The following is a 12,695-nucleotide window of genomic DNA, read 5'->3' on the forward strand; positions in this document are numbered from 1 at the left end:
TTATCAGTTTTAATTGTAATTATTAGTATTTTTGGAAATATGTTACACAAACTGAACTCCTACAAGTGCGCGTCAGATCAAAGTGCAAAAACTACCGAGATTTAAGGGAAAACAAAAAAAAAATGATCCTAAGGGAACGCGCGAGAGAAAAGACCGTTCGAATTTTCCTAATAACCCCACCATGTATTTTTTTAAATTAACTAAAATTATAGAAAATAATATGAAATGTGGATATTTAACTCTTAGTAAACGAAAACGAGAAAATAATAAATTACAAAAGATGTAAACACAATTGGACAGAAATAAAGGGGTTTTTTACAAACTTTTTCAGTTTTGGATTTAATATACACAAATGTGCATAAATTATTTAATTACAAAACGTATTCAAGGTCTCACTAAAAGAGAGTAATTTTTTAGGGCAACTTAATGGGTTCTAAAACGTAAAACGAAATAAATTTACTATACATAGACGGATTATTATATTCATATTTTTTTTAGTTTTTGATAATAATATAGATGTTTGTCCAAGATGGACCTGGTACAAAATAAGAAATTTTATGTTTGACATCCGCACCCACATCTGCAACAAAAAAACCATCTAATAATAAGCAAAAAAGAAAGAATAAAACCAAAAAGTATTAATACATTCTTAAAAATACTTTAAAATTTTGACGTAAAATATTTATTAATCATTAATAATATACAAAGATTGCCAGAAAATATACTGCAAAATTATTTAACTATTTAATATCAACCAAACAGAAAAAAATCAAAACCTCTTTATACTTTAATTTATATAAACCATAATTATACGTAACAAAAGTAGTTACAATAATAAATATTAATTAACCATAATTATTAAATTCATCTCAGTATTAAGTCTATGCGAGCGACGTTACGATGATTTTTTTGTGTCTCTTTACCTAAACGTACGTGCGCCGACCGGAGAAGCTTTTTTCGGGAGCAAAGCTTCTTCAGCAGCAACCCGACTTGGTGCTCTCAATTGGGCGACCTTGATCAATCTTCACTTTGCTCGCCTGATCAACCGCCGATGATGGCGGGCCCACCCTGTTTTTAATTTCCGCCGCCATGGTAAGGAAAGCTTGTTCGACATTCGTTGCGCTTTTCGCCGATGTTTCCAAAAATGGTATTCCCAATTGATCTGCATATTCCTATTATGTATAATAAAAATAGTTGCATGAAAAAAACTGGGACTAAATTTGATTGGTTAATAATTACCTTGGCTGTGGTGTAATCGACGACTTTTTTCGTGGTTAAATCACTTTTGTTGCCGACAAGAAGCTTATTAACATTATCGCATGCATAACGATCAATTTCCTCCAACCATTGTTTTACATTGTTGAATGTATCTTGGTCTGTACAATCATAGACGACAATTATACCATGCGCACCTCTATAATAACTCGATGTGATAGTTCTGAATCTTTCCTGGCCAGCAGTGTCCCACTAAACCAACAAAATAAACTCAATACAGTTCTTATAAAAAAGTCTATATGATTCATATACATTTAATACAATCATGATGAAATAAAAGTGCGTTTTTACACTTTACAATGGTAAACAATTAGCATGTTAGTTTCTATTGTTAGAAAGGATTAAATGTTTTCTAATCAAATTCGGTAATATTTATAAAACTTTTATTAAAGATTATAATCTTTCTCTTCTATATAATCTCTTTGCATTACGGGAAATATTAGAGTAATGTAGTACAATGCAGACAAACATATTTTCGTGGACTTCTGTGCATACACCACTATGATAAACTAATTAATCGAGGCAATGTCGCAGTTCAATTCTCAGGAAAGTTTCCTGTAAAATCAGAATACAAGGAAAGAACATTTGAAAGCCACGAAGGTCTATGGCAGGAAGATGGACTATCATGTCTGCTTTCTAACATTGTCCTGGAAAAGGTAGTAACAGATGCAAACATCTGGAACAATATTCAACAAGCAATATTCGACGCAGATCGTGACATTACAAGGTTAAACGCGAGGCGAAGAAGATAAATATTATAAAAACTAAGTATATGGTGGCAAAGGCTGGTGGAAACATACCAAAAGATTTAGAAGTTGAGGCTGGCAAAAGATAGAGAGGGCTAGAAGGTTCGTATGGTTAGGATTCTGATAATATAAATTCCGTCAGCGAGGAAATAAAAAAGAGAATAATCCAAAAGCCAACAAACGCTACCAAGCGGTCGGAAACATGAACCTTAATGCAGGAAGACCAAGAAGCACTAAGCCGATTTGAAAGGAAAGTGCTTAGAAGAATATATGACACTGGTAAAGATAACGGTATACAGGTGTCCCGTATTTTCCGCATCAGAGCATTATACGGTTGTAGGATACATTATTCTAAAGCGATTTTTCTAATCAATTTTTTTCGAAATGTTTATAATAACCGCACGGGAACTGTTTAACGACGTCCAATAGCAGATCGTAAATCAAATTCAGGTAATCGGCCTTACAGTGGGGCGAAACGCTGTTTTGCTGGCCAAAACCTATTTTATCAAACATTTTCAAATCAAGGGGAAGTGATAATTATTGCTACTAAAAAGAATGACAATTTTAGTACACAAACTAAACCGTAAAAAATTAGAAGTATGCAAAAAACGCCGTTAAAGTCGAGAGAGTTACGCGCTGTCGGACAATCCGAAAATTTAGCGGAACTTCAAAACTTTTTATTTTAGAAACCATTTCGGAAATACTTCTGATTTTTTGTATATACTAACTTTCATATATGTTCTATTCATTTTATACAAGAACATGTCGCTATCTTTGCTAATTTTCTTGCTAGATCTGGTTTCTTCGCCATGTTTAGTCATCATAAGATTTTTACTTTTGTAACGTCAGTTATTTTAGTTTGTATTTTAAGTATGCTAATTTTAATTTATTAATTCGAGTCACCCTTTTTGGGTTTTAATGATGCTATGTTTCTTGGTGGACCGTTGAAATGTTCCGCAATCGTGCCGCTTATCAACTAACCTGTAAGTTTCTTCCTTTTTATGTAAGCCATTGTTAGTTTGAGTGTTAATTTTGATACATTTGTTCACAGTTTTTTGCCTGTAGAAAAAACAATTAGTTTCGAAATATAGCAAAGAAAAATTTAGTTCTCTTTTTTTCTTATACCGACCGCTACACCCAATAACCTTATCATAGTATTTAAAGAATGGTCCTTTACACAAGATTGAAAAACAAGTACAAAACAAAGAAAAAACAAGTACAAGACCGATTTAGAGATAAACTTATTATACCTACAATGGTAAAACGATGGTGACACTGCTAGAAGATTCTTTTCTAATCCTTTTTGCACAGCAGATATTGTAGGAGTAGATGATGATTTAATTGAAAAGTTTTCCATAATTCTTCAAACATTAGCTATAGATGCCAAAAAGTTTGGGGAATACGCATATAAAACAGCAGAACTGTATGTAGAGCTATATAAATGCTACTACATGCCTGTTTCAGTACACAAAATACTTATTCACGGTGAAAGCATCATACAATATGCTGTATTACCAATAGGACAACTTTCAGAAGATGCACAAGGAGCTAGAAATAAAAATTATAAAAAATACCGGTTAGATGACGCTCGGAAATATTCAAGGATTGCCACCAATCAAGATGTTTTCAATACGTTACTATACACCACCTCTGATCCTTATATATCATCAATTAGATGTAGAAAAAAGCAAGTTAGACTTAGATTCAGAAGAAATTGATTTGCTAAAATAAATATTTATTAACTTTCCATTATAAGTGTAAGCATTATTACGGGTAGTTTAACAATTAAGCAAGCATTATTTTTTCTTAACAATAAATTTATATTTAAATATCATCTGTGTCTTATTTTAGAAGAAAAATTGTGACTAACTTATGATTTGTCTGCAAAGTATACATAAAATTCTAGGATAATGATTATACCGTTTATATTATTTATTGAAACTTCACAGGGTTGCTATTGGGCGAATGGGACAACATCTTAACTAACACTTTTAAACATACTATAAGGGTACTAAATGTCGTTAGAATCGATAAGGTAATTTTTAAATAAAAGCAAAAAAGAGGTAGTTTACCCCATGCAACCCTCTGGCACATGTGTGATACATCAATGGAAAGCTCTTTAAAAATGAATATCAGTTTATATATATGACTTTCGACAAAAAAAAATGTATTTAAAAGTTATTGAGTTTTGGCCAGCAAAATAGTGTTTCGCCCCACTGTGGCCCGGTCCGCCGCGTCGCTCATAACACATTTCTCACCAATAGATAGATTCGACAGGGAAAGAGAAATAAACTTTTTTTTATGAATTCCTGAATGTGCTATTGGACATTTTTAAACAGTTCCTGTGCGGTTATTATAATGCTCTGATGCGAAAGATACGGGACATGCTGTATAGCGTCGGCGTTTTCTATATTGCGAACCAGAGAGAAGTAAATTTAAGTGCAAAGGTTGAGATGGATTGACCATGCAACCAGAATGGATATAAAAAGTATCACAAGTATTATCTTTGATAGCCGTGGAGCTGTAAGTAGCAGATCACCTGGGAGGTTGAAGAGACGCTTTGTCGAAGAAGGGTTGAGATAGACGAGTTTGCAAGGATCTGTTAAGGCAGGCCAAGGTTCACAACGATCTATAGAGCCTGGTATGATGACGATAATTAAATGTTAAAATTATTTTCGCGACGGAAATAGCTTAACGTTCAAATTGATATCGCTGATTTGTAGCAACACACTTGAAAAGGCATATTAATATAATGCAATATGATCCTGCTATTAGAGTAAACCTTGAAAACATAAAAAAAGAATTTTGGCAACTATAGACGATAAAATATCTAGGACCTCTCTCAAGAACCTCCACTACCTATTTTGCCCTGTTACAGAAAATTCGTGACGAAGCTAAAACGTCAGATAACACAACTAATTATTTATTGAACAGCTGACGATGGAAAGTTCATTTTATGTAGAAACGGAAGGCGAGTTCAAACATTGCGCTGCCGCCGCGCAGTTATTGAACGAAATTAATCGATAAATATAATTAAAAAGTTTTTCTTTATTTCGTTTTTCCGCTATTATGTAATTAAGCGCTAATACTACCATGTAATTTATTTTTAGACACTTTATTAAAAGTGTCTATGTGGAGGACAATTTTTTAAATGGTCCAAATGTCGATTTTATGAGTCACAATGCCGATTGTGCCGAATAGTGGACGAGTTACACATTATTATATGTATATTAATTAATTAAAAATGTAGATTTTGAAGTGATGGGTTTACCATTGTATTATAATGTTTATAGCTCAGATAGATAGAGATTATAATCTGTTAGGGTTCAAATATTCATAAAAAATGAATAAAATACACATATAATTATGTACATATAAAATTGTTTAACATGTTATTTTAAATTTTGTTAAACATATGTTGTTTATTATTATTGTTGTTTAACTAATAATACATTTTAAAGCATTTTTTTCTTAAATTGCATAATAATACCAAAACTAGGGTGATCTACCTAGTGAAACTAGGGTGAAAAATAAATTTTTGGAAAAATGTCTTTAAAAAGGGCACTAAATTCAAAATAATTGTTGAAGTTTTTCTATTTTAAGTAAAATTTTACTAAGTACCACTTTATATGAAACAAATGGGTATAGGTTCAGGTAAAGTACTACTTCCTGTTATGTGAGAAAAATTTACCACAATTTTGTATCTGAAAGTTATTCATTCTTATCCAGATTCATTTTCGAAATCTGTTAAGGTAAACTGCTATTTCCGGTCGACAGATTTGCCCCAAAAGTTAATAGAGATCAACAGTCTTCATTTAATAGCCGCATACCAAATTTCATCGAAGTAAATAATTGCGTCTATTTTCCATTTAAAATTTTCGACTTTACAATTTATTTACATTACTCTTTACATTACTCTGATACAACAAATGACAATCTATTTGATATCATTTGAAGAGTAATCGTGCGAATATAAAGCTATTTTGAATGAACATTGGCTGAGAAATGGGATTTTATAATAGAGCATGGTAAAATTTGCCAAAAAAAAACTTAAAATCAAAGTAACTCGAAAACGAAAAACGCTGTGTAATAACTTTTATCAAAGTCAACATATTATTTCGCATGTAATTAAAAAGTGGAAACTATAGCATTTCATTTAAAGTAACGAACTTGTCTTCCGGTAGACCGGAAGTGGCGGCCATCTTGAAAGTATTTTAGATCGAAAGTTTCGGATGATTAACCCCTACAACTAAATTTCAAAACTGTACGAATAGTGGAACCTAAAAAAGTTCTAACGATTCAAATTAAAACGGATCTTATACCGACAAAATATAATTTCGACCAGCCATATAAAGTCATGTTTAAAAGCAGGGAAGAATAGTCAAAGGGTAAGCCTCAACTCAAAATAGGTATGGGCATCAGCGGACCAAAAAGCCGCATTAAGATGCTCTTAAGCTCGGATACAACCATTTTTCAGGCTTAAGTTCTTGCCAGAAACTTCTGCACCGTTTTGAATCTTGGGAAGAGACAGAAAAGGGAATCGATAAATATATCTTTATGAACAATCGGGTTGCCGTAAAGGCTATTCAGGCTTACAGGTCTAAATCCGCACTGGTGAGGAAATGTATCAATAACCTGTGGAAAGTTGGCAGGGGTAATGAAGTTACTCTATAGTGGGTTCCAGATCACAAAAATATTGTGAGTAATGAAAAAGCAGACAAGCTGGCAAAGGGGCAGTGAGGCTGCCCTTTATTGGACCCCAACCCGTTTGTGGACAACAAAGAATCCACTTCAAACAGGTGATTAACACATAGGAGGACTAAAGGTAGCATTGTACTGAAAAGAACTTCCAAGATACAGACAAGCGAAGGATATACCTCAACAAAGGGGACTTAAGGCCCCTCTCAAGTTTCCTCAATTGCCACACGTCCCTAAATTACCATCTCTCAACTTTGGACGAGCTGAGGATCAAACTTGTCGACTTTTTAGAGACTACTGAAAATATTTTGTGTGACTTAGTCGCCACAAGTCATTTAAGACACAAAATTTTCAGAAAGGTTTGCCTGATATCTACTGACATAAAGGAACAATACCTTCGAGCAAAACAAAAGTTCATCAAGGACCTACATCTGCTCTAAACCTTTGGAAGGTATAAGTTACAATAGATTTTATACTGCCCTGTTAAGAATAAGAGTCATATCTGCATCTTTTGCAAATTTTGTGTTTTTCGGGTATATCATATCATGTCAAGGTTTTGCATGTATTTGTAATGTCAAAACGTCGTAGAGCTTTCACAACTACCCAGAAAAACATGTTATTCATTTGTCGTATATGAAATTATTATTGTTTTGTTAAGCAAAAGTGTCCAAACTGCCTATTTTTAAGTTTATATGTCGCATCTGCAGTTCAAATACGATAAACTTAACATATCGCACATACGATGTTTTCACTTAACAATGAAGTAGATACGATAAATCGCTATAACAACAGCTTAGGCGCGCAATATGATAGTTAACCCAGCATTTAATGAAAAATCCATGTGCAAAAAATACTGTAATAAAAAAATTTCAAACGAACAACGTGCAAATGTACATTTAAAATTTTGGTAATTAACGGATTTTGACCAAAAAACTTGTGTTAAATATGACACAAAAGAAAAATATTAAAAGAAAGGTTTTTTGAAAATTGATAGATAAGATGATAGTGGTATAAAATATTTTCTTTGGCAACTCTTCTACTGCGTCGTAGACACAGGCAGAAAATCCCGAAAAGGTCGCTTTAGTTCATCGAAAATGATAGATCGTTCTATAATCAGACAGCATATAGTGTCGTTCAATTCTACAATTTCTCATTACAGGAGAGAGCACCATGGTACAATAACTTCAAGGCAAAACATCCAACTATTAATTTTTCCTATTATTTATTTGTGTAGAGAAGTAGTCAGTAAAATGAATATTTCATTCGATGCACTTGGACGCGAAGACTGCTTTGCTTGCGCAACATTCAAAAATCATGAAAGAAGCACTAATAAATGATTCCAAAAATTTAGAAAATGGCGTTGAGCGTGTTTCTTGGAATAAGCATATCGAAATGTTCAAGGAGATGATTTTCGTACCTCGTATCATAGTATTCAATGAAAGTATTGTTTCAATAGGACGAAAACACAAAAAAAAATACCACAGCAGGAGTTTGGCATGAAGCGTTGACGGGACGATCTAAAGAAGATATTATTAGTACTTTCTATGCCTTTTTTCTCGATAATAGAGATGTGGAAAATATTATTTTGTGGTTGGACAACTGTGCAGCCCAAAATAAAAACTGGACCTTCTTTGGTTTCTGTGTGTATCTGGTAAATTCCTCTGAAGCCGCTTTAAAATCTTTAACTCTGAAATATTTTGAACCGGGACATATATTTATGTCAGCGGATTCGTTTCACCACCAGGTAGAAAAGTCTCTGAAGCAAATGAAAAAAGTTCATGATTTCAAGAATTTCAAAGATGCCATACAAAAAGCTACCTTATCCAAAGTGAACAAGAGTGACAAGAGTTCTCAGTATAAATTAAGCAGAATAAAACCTCGGCCCTATTTAAGCAAAATAGTTAAGTTTATTTTGAATAAGGGAAGCAGTCACTATTCTACAAATGCAAGTTTAATCAATAAGAAGGCCACAATATTGAATGGTTTGGAAAGGCCTAAATGCAAGACTAATTTTCGCGGCATAAGTCAAAATAGAAAGGACACACTTATAAACCATCTTCGTGGAATTATTCCCATTACCAGAATGAACATTTGGAATAATTTGCTTGTTTCCAAAAATCCAATAAAGGATGATGACTAATACACTCAGCGGCATAAAAAACGCATCACCTAAAATGATGACAGGCTTCAAAGTGCAATAACTTTTGAACGTATTGCTCGATTTGAATAAGGTTTTATTTATTTGAACTTTGCCAATATTTCTGTAGGTGCCTTCCCCATTTTGATACTCTCCAATTTCAACAATGCTGAATAACGCTAATACGTTTATTCTTCCTATACTTTGAAGCTTGCTATGGGGTGCACCAACAAAAGATATTAACTTTAAACATAAGGAGCTTGTAGTCTTGTTTGTTCTGATCATTTCTGTTTTTTGTTCAAGTTTCTATTGTTGTTAACACCAAAGTTACAAGCACTAAAGTATAACGCAACTTCTTCAGCAGCGCCATCAGAAATTAAAGCAATCCATGGAAATTGACGAAAACATTTCATTGACGTTTAGTGCCGTTAACGTCGTCTAGACAAGAAAAATACCTTTAAGTCTTGCAGAAGTTGCTCAGGCAGTGGCTTTGGTGGAAGATGAACGCAGCGTTTTTGTTCTTGAAGCGATACAGAGTACGGTTTGTCGCGCCATTTAAAGATTTCGACAGACTGGGACCTGAGACCAGCAACTGGTCCACAGTTGCTTCGAGAACATCGTGTTGCTCGATTACAATCTGCACGAGATCATGTTCAGTGGATCAATAAGGAGTGGCGAAACGTACTGTTCTCAGACGAGTTGAGGTTCGGCTTGTAATCTCCAAATGGTCGAGAGAGAGTTTGGAAAAGAGCAGGAGAGCGTTATGCTCAGTGCAACTTTTCTGAAAAAATACAATACCAGGGAGGATATGTAATGGTTTGGGGAGGAATCTGCTTCGAAGCACGTACGAAGCTTTGTTTTATTAAACGCGGCCCATTATATTGAAGAAATTTTGGCTTAACACGTGGTTTCCTTCGCCCATTTGTTGGTGACAACTTCTTGTTCATGCACGATAATGCACGCTCAAATATAGCTCGCATTGTATCCCAATACCTGGATGATTTGCATATCAGCAGAATGGAATGGCCTGCACATAGCTCTGATTTAAATCCCATAGAACACATGTGGGATATGCCAAGGAAACGAGAATGGCGCTAGAAGAAGAGTGGAACCAGATTCTTAAAATGAAAAACCTGATTTGAAGTATGTCTTGAAGTGAGGGGAGGAAATACCCGTTATAAATGTTTTGTTTGATTTACTTGTCACAGTTTAATACAAGCTTGCATTGCTTTAGTTTCAAGCTGCGTTATCTTTTAAAGCTTGTAACTTTGGTGTTAACAAAAATATAAACTTGAATAAAAAACAGAAGTGATCAGAACAGACGAGACTTCAAACTCCTTATGTGTAAAATTAATTTCTTTTGTAGGTGCATTCCACAGCAAGATTCAAAGTGTAGGAAGAAAACACGCATTAGCATTAGTCACCATTGCTGAAATTGAAGATATACCAAAATGAGGAAGGCACATACAGAAATATTGGCACAGGCTAGATCTTTCAAATAAAAAAAACCTTATTCAAATTGAGCAATAGGTTCAAAAGTTATTTCAGTTTGAAACTGGTCATCATGTTAGGTGATGCGTTTTTTATGCTGCTGAGTGTATATTACTAAAAGTTTTGGTTAACACACTATTGCTGCGAATTTGTAAGCTACATTTTTTTGCTTTTAGTTACAATGACAAAATATTGTTAAGTCACACTGTATTTTATTAGTTATTATTATTATGTGTATTATTTTCACATGTGTGGAAAACCTGAAGTTACAATAAACATTTTTTTAGAGGTAGTATTTCTAGTTTTCCTAAACAGAAAATGTTCACTTATGATTAATAAGTGAATCATCATTAATATTTTAGTTGCTCACTGTTAAGTAAATTTGTTGTAACTAACAAAAACATATTTTAAACTTCTAATTTGAAACAAAAAAAGTTTGTATTCTGATTCTATGTCAAAAAATAAACAGATTTTGCTAATTTCGACTTCCTGAGTAAGAATGCAGATATGACTCTTATGCTTAATAGGGCAGTATAGGTCTCAGTGATGAGAGGGGCCACTCCCCTCAGCCGGGCAGTAACAAAAAAAAATTATAATAAGATTGCAATGAAACCACAACTATATTCTGATGTTTCTGGTTTAATTTTTTTGCTAGTATACTTACGATTTGTAGTTTAATGGTTTTTCCATCTAAATCTATTGTTCTGATTTTCTAAAAATAAGAAATTTTTGATTAGATATACTCAAATCTAATAACTTTACAATAGTAAGCTGACTTACAAAATCTACTCCAATTGTACTAATGTAACTTTCTGTATAAGTATCATCCTAAAATCAAAAAGAGTAAATAAACGTAAAAAAACCTTTTTGTTGATAAACTTACTGCAAACCTAAGCAGTAAACATGACTTTCCTACTCCTGAATCCCCAATCAGCAACAGTTTAAATAAATAATCACTGAAAAATAAAAAATAAATAAATTAAAATTGCAATTCTGAATTTGGTATTATATGAATGAATTATAAGACATTTTTTTTTTGTAAATGCTTCCTTGAAGATGTGATTTAAATGTTAATGTCAGATTAATAATGTGTTCATGAAATTACAAATTCACTTGTAATATGAAATGGTTCTGTTGAAACTTTATTTTGTAAACATCTCGCACATGAGTCAACTTAAGTTGCGCCTTATCAAGGTTCATTACTCATAAATTAACGACATAAAAACCGTTTGCACAAAAATAAAATATAAATTTCCAATTCATGTTCTTAGATTTGTTCAAAGATTATTTAGATTTATCTTAGTTAGGTCATGACAATCGTTTTTGCATTATATTAAAAACAAGAAAAAAGTACAAAAGGCACCATTTTTATTAATAAATATACTCCCATGTTTGACAATGAATATGCAATCCAATTTACGGTTATTAACAAATCCTTGTTCCATTAGAAAAACACAAAACAACCTCTCTTTGTTACTCTGAAATTCTATAAATAACAAGACGTTTTTTCATTTTATATTTTAATATTTTCAATGCCAAGTCATCCTTCCCGTCTAATTAACTATATTACGAGGAATGAATACCCAAAGGAGACGATAAACAGGTAAATCTAAAATGCATGTTGAGTCATGACGTTGACACCCAACATTGTAAAAATTTTGTGGGTGGAAAATCATCCGTCAACGTGTTTTACAACAAATATTCAAAACGGATTTCATTTATAAGTTAATAACTTATCGAAATAACGACTTAAAACGAAAGATATGTAATTTAGTTGGTAAAACACCATTTTGTAAAAAGAACAGTTAGGTGTTCGCAGGAACAAGTTGAGTTGTAAATAAATCAATACTTACTACTCGGGATTCATTTCTATTTCGGTTGAGACGGTCGCCTTAAAGTCCACAAGAAAATAGGAAGTTTCACGATACCACTAATGCGGTCAAACTACCCTAAAGTCACCTTCACGTTATTGTAAATTAAACAAATAGACAAATTTTGGAACAATGGCTACCGCCGTTCGTATCGCAACAACTTTATACACTGACGTAATGCCAAAGTGGCAAACGCGCACATTAACGTCTCTTATTCTTACTTCATCTAATGGCGCGAAATTTAAATATTCTTTGAAAAAGTATAGATTATACATTAATCTTTGCTCGTAAAAAATTAAAATCAACATTAACAGTATTAAATAAACACTAATGATGTTGCAAAAAACTAAAACTAGTTAAGTTTGCTTTAATTTGTTTATTTCGTTATTAAAAATTTTAAGTGTCATTTATCCTAATTTTGTAACTCACTAAAATATTTTATCCCAAATAATCATTTTTATAAATATAAAATAAGTA

General features: G+C 32.8%; 1 protein-coding gene across 2 annotated transcripts; it reads right to left on the bottom strand.

The window, feature by feature from the left end:
* Nucleotides 1-455: 455 nt before the first annotated feature.
* Nucleotides 456-12,432, bottom strand: LOC111420987 (RAS oncogene family member Rab1). Of its 2 annotated transcripts, XR_002707148.2 has the most exons (7): nt 12,201-12,432; nt 11,231-11,303; nt 11,128-11,175; nt 11,012-11,059; nt 1,240-1,467; nt 924-1,172; nt 456-580 (listed from the first exon to the last, which is right to left on the bottom strand). XR_002707148.2 is itself a non-coding variant. In XM_023054098.2 (6 exons), the coding sequence occupies exons 1-6, from the start codon at nt 12,212-12,214 to the stop codon at nt 975-977; spliced, it is 609 nt and encodes a 202-aa protein (XP_022909866.1). In that variant the 5' UTR covers nt 12,215-12,432; the 3' UTR covers nt 667-974. The 2 variants fall into 2 exon arrangements, 1 of the variants encoding a protein (XP_022909866.1); XM_023054098.2 differs by lacking the exon at nt 456-580 and having other exon boundaries at nt 667-1,172.
* Between the last annotated feature and the right edge of the window lie 263 nt (nt 12,433-12,695).

This window comes from Onthophagus taurus, chromosome 7, assembly GCF_036711975.1.
Source record: "Onthophagus taurus isolate NC chromosome 7, IU_Otau_3.0, whole genome shotgun sequence".
NCBI lineage: Eukaryota > Metazoa > Arthropoda > Insecta > Coleoptera > Scarabaeidae > Onthophagus > Onthophagus taurus.

Bases quoted from the DNA above. Each gene is read 5' to 3' on its own strand.
- LOC111420987 (XM_023054098.2), bottom strand. The intron at 11,060-11,127 runs GTAAGTCAGCTT...TCTTATTTTTAG, and splicing joins GTACAATTGGAGTAGATTTT to AAAATCAGAACAATAGATTT. The intron at 1,173-1,239 runs GTAATTATTAAC...TATACATAATAG, and splicing joins TCGATTACACCACAGCCAAG to GAATATGCAGATCAATTGGG.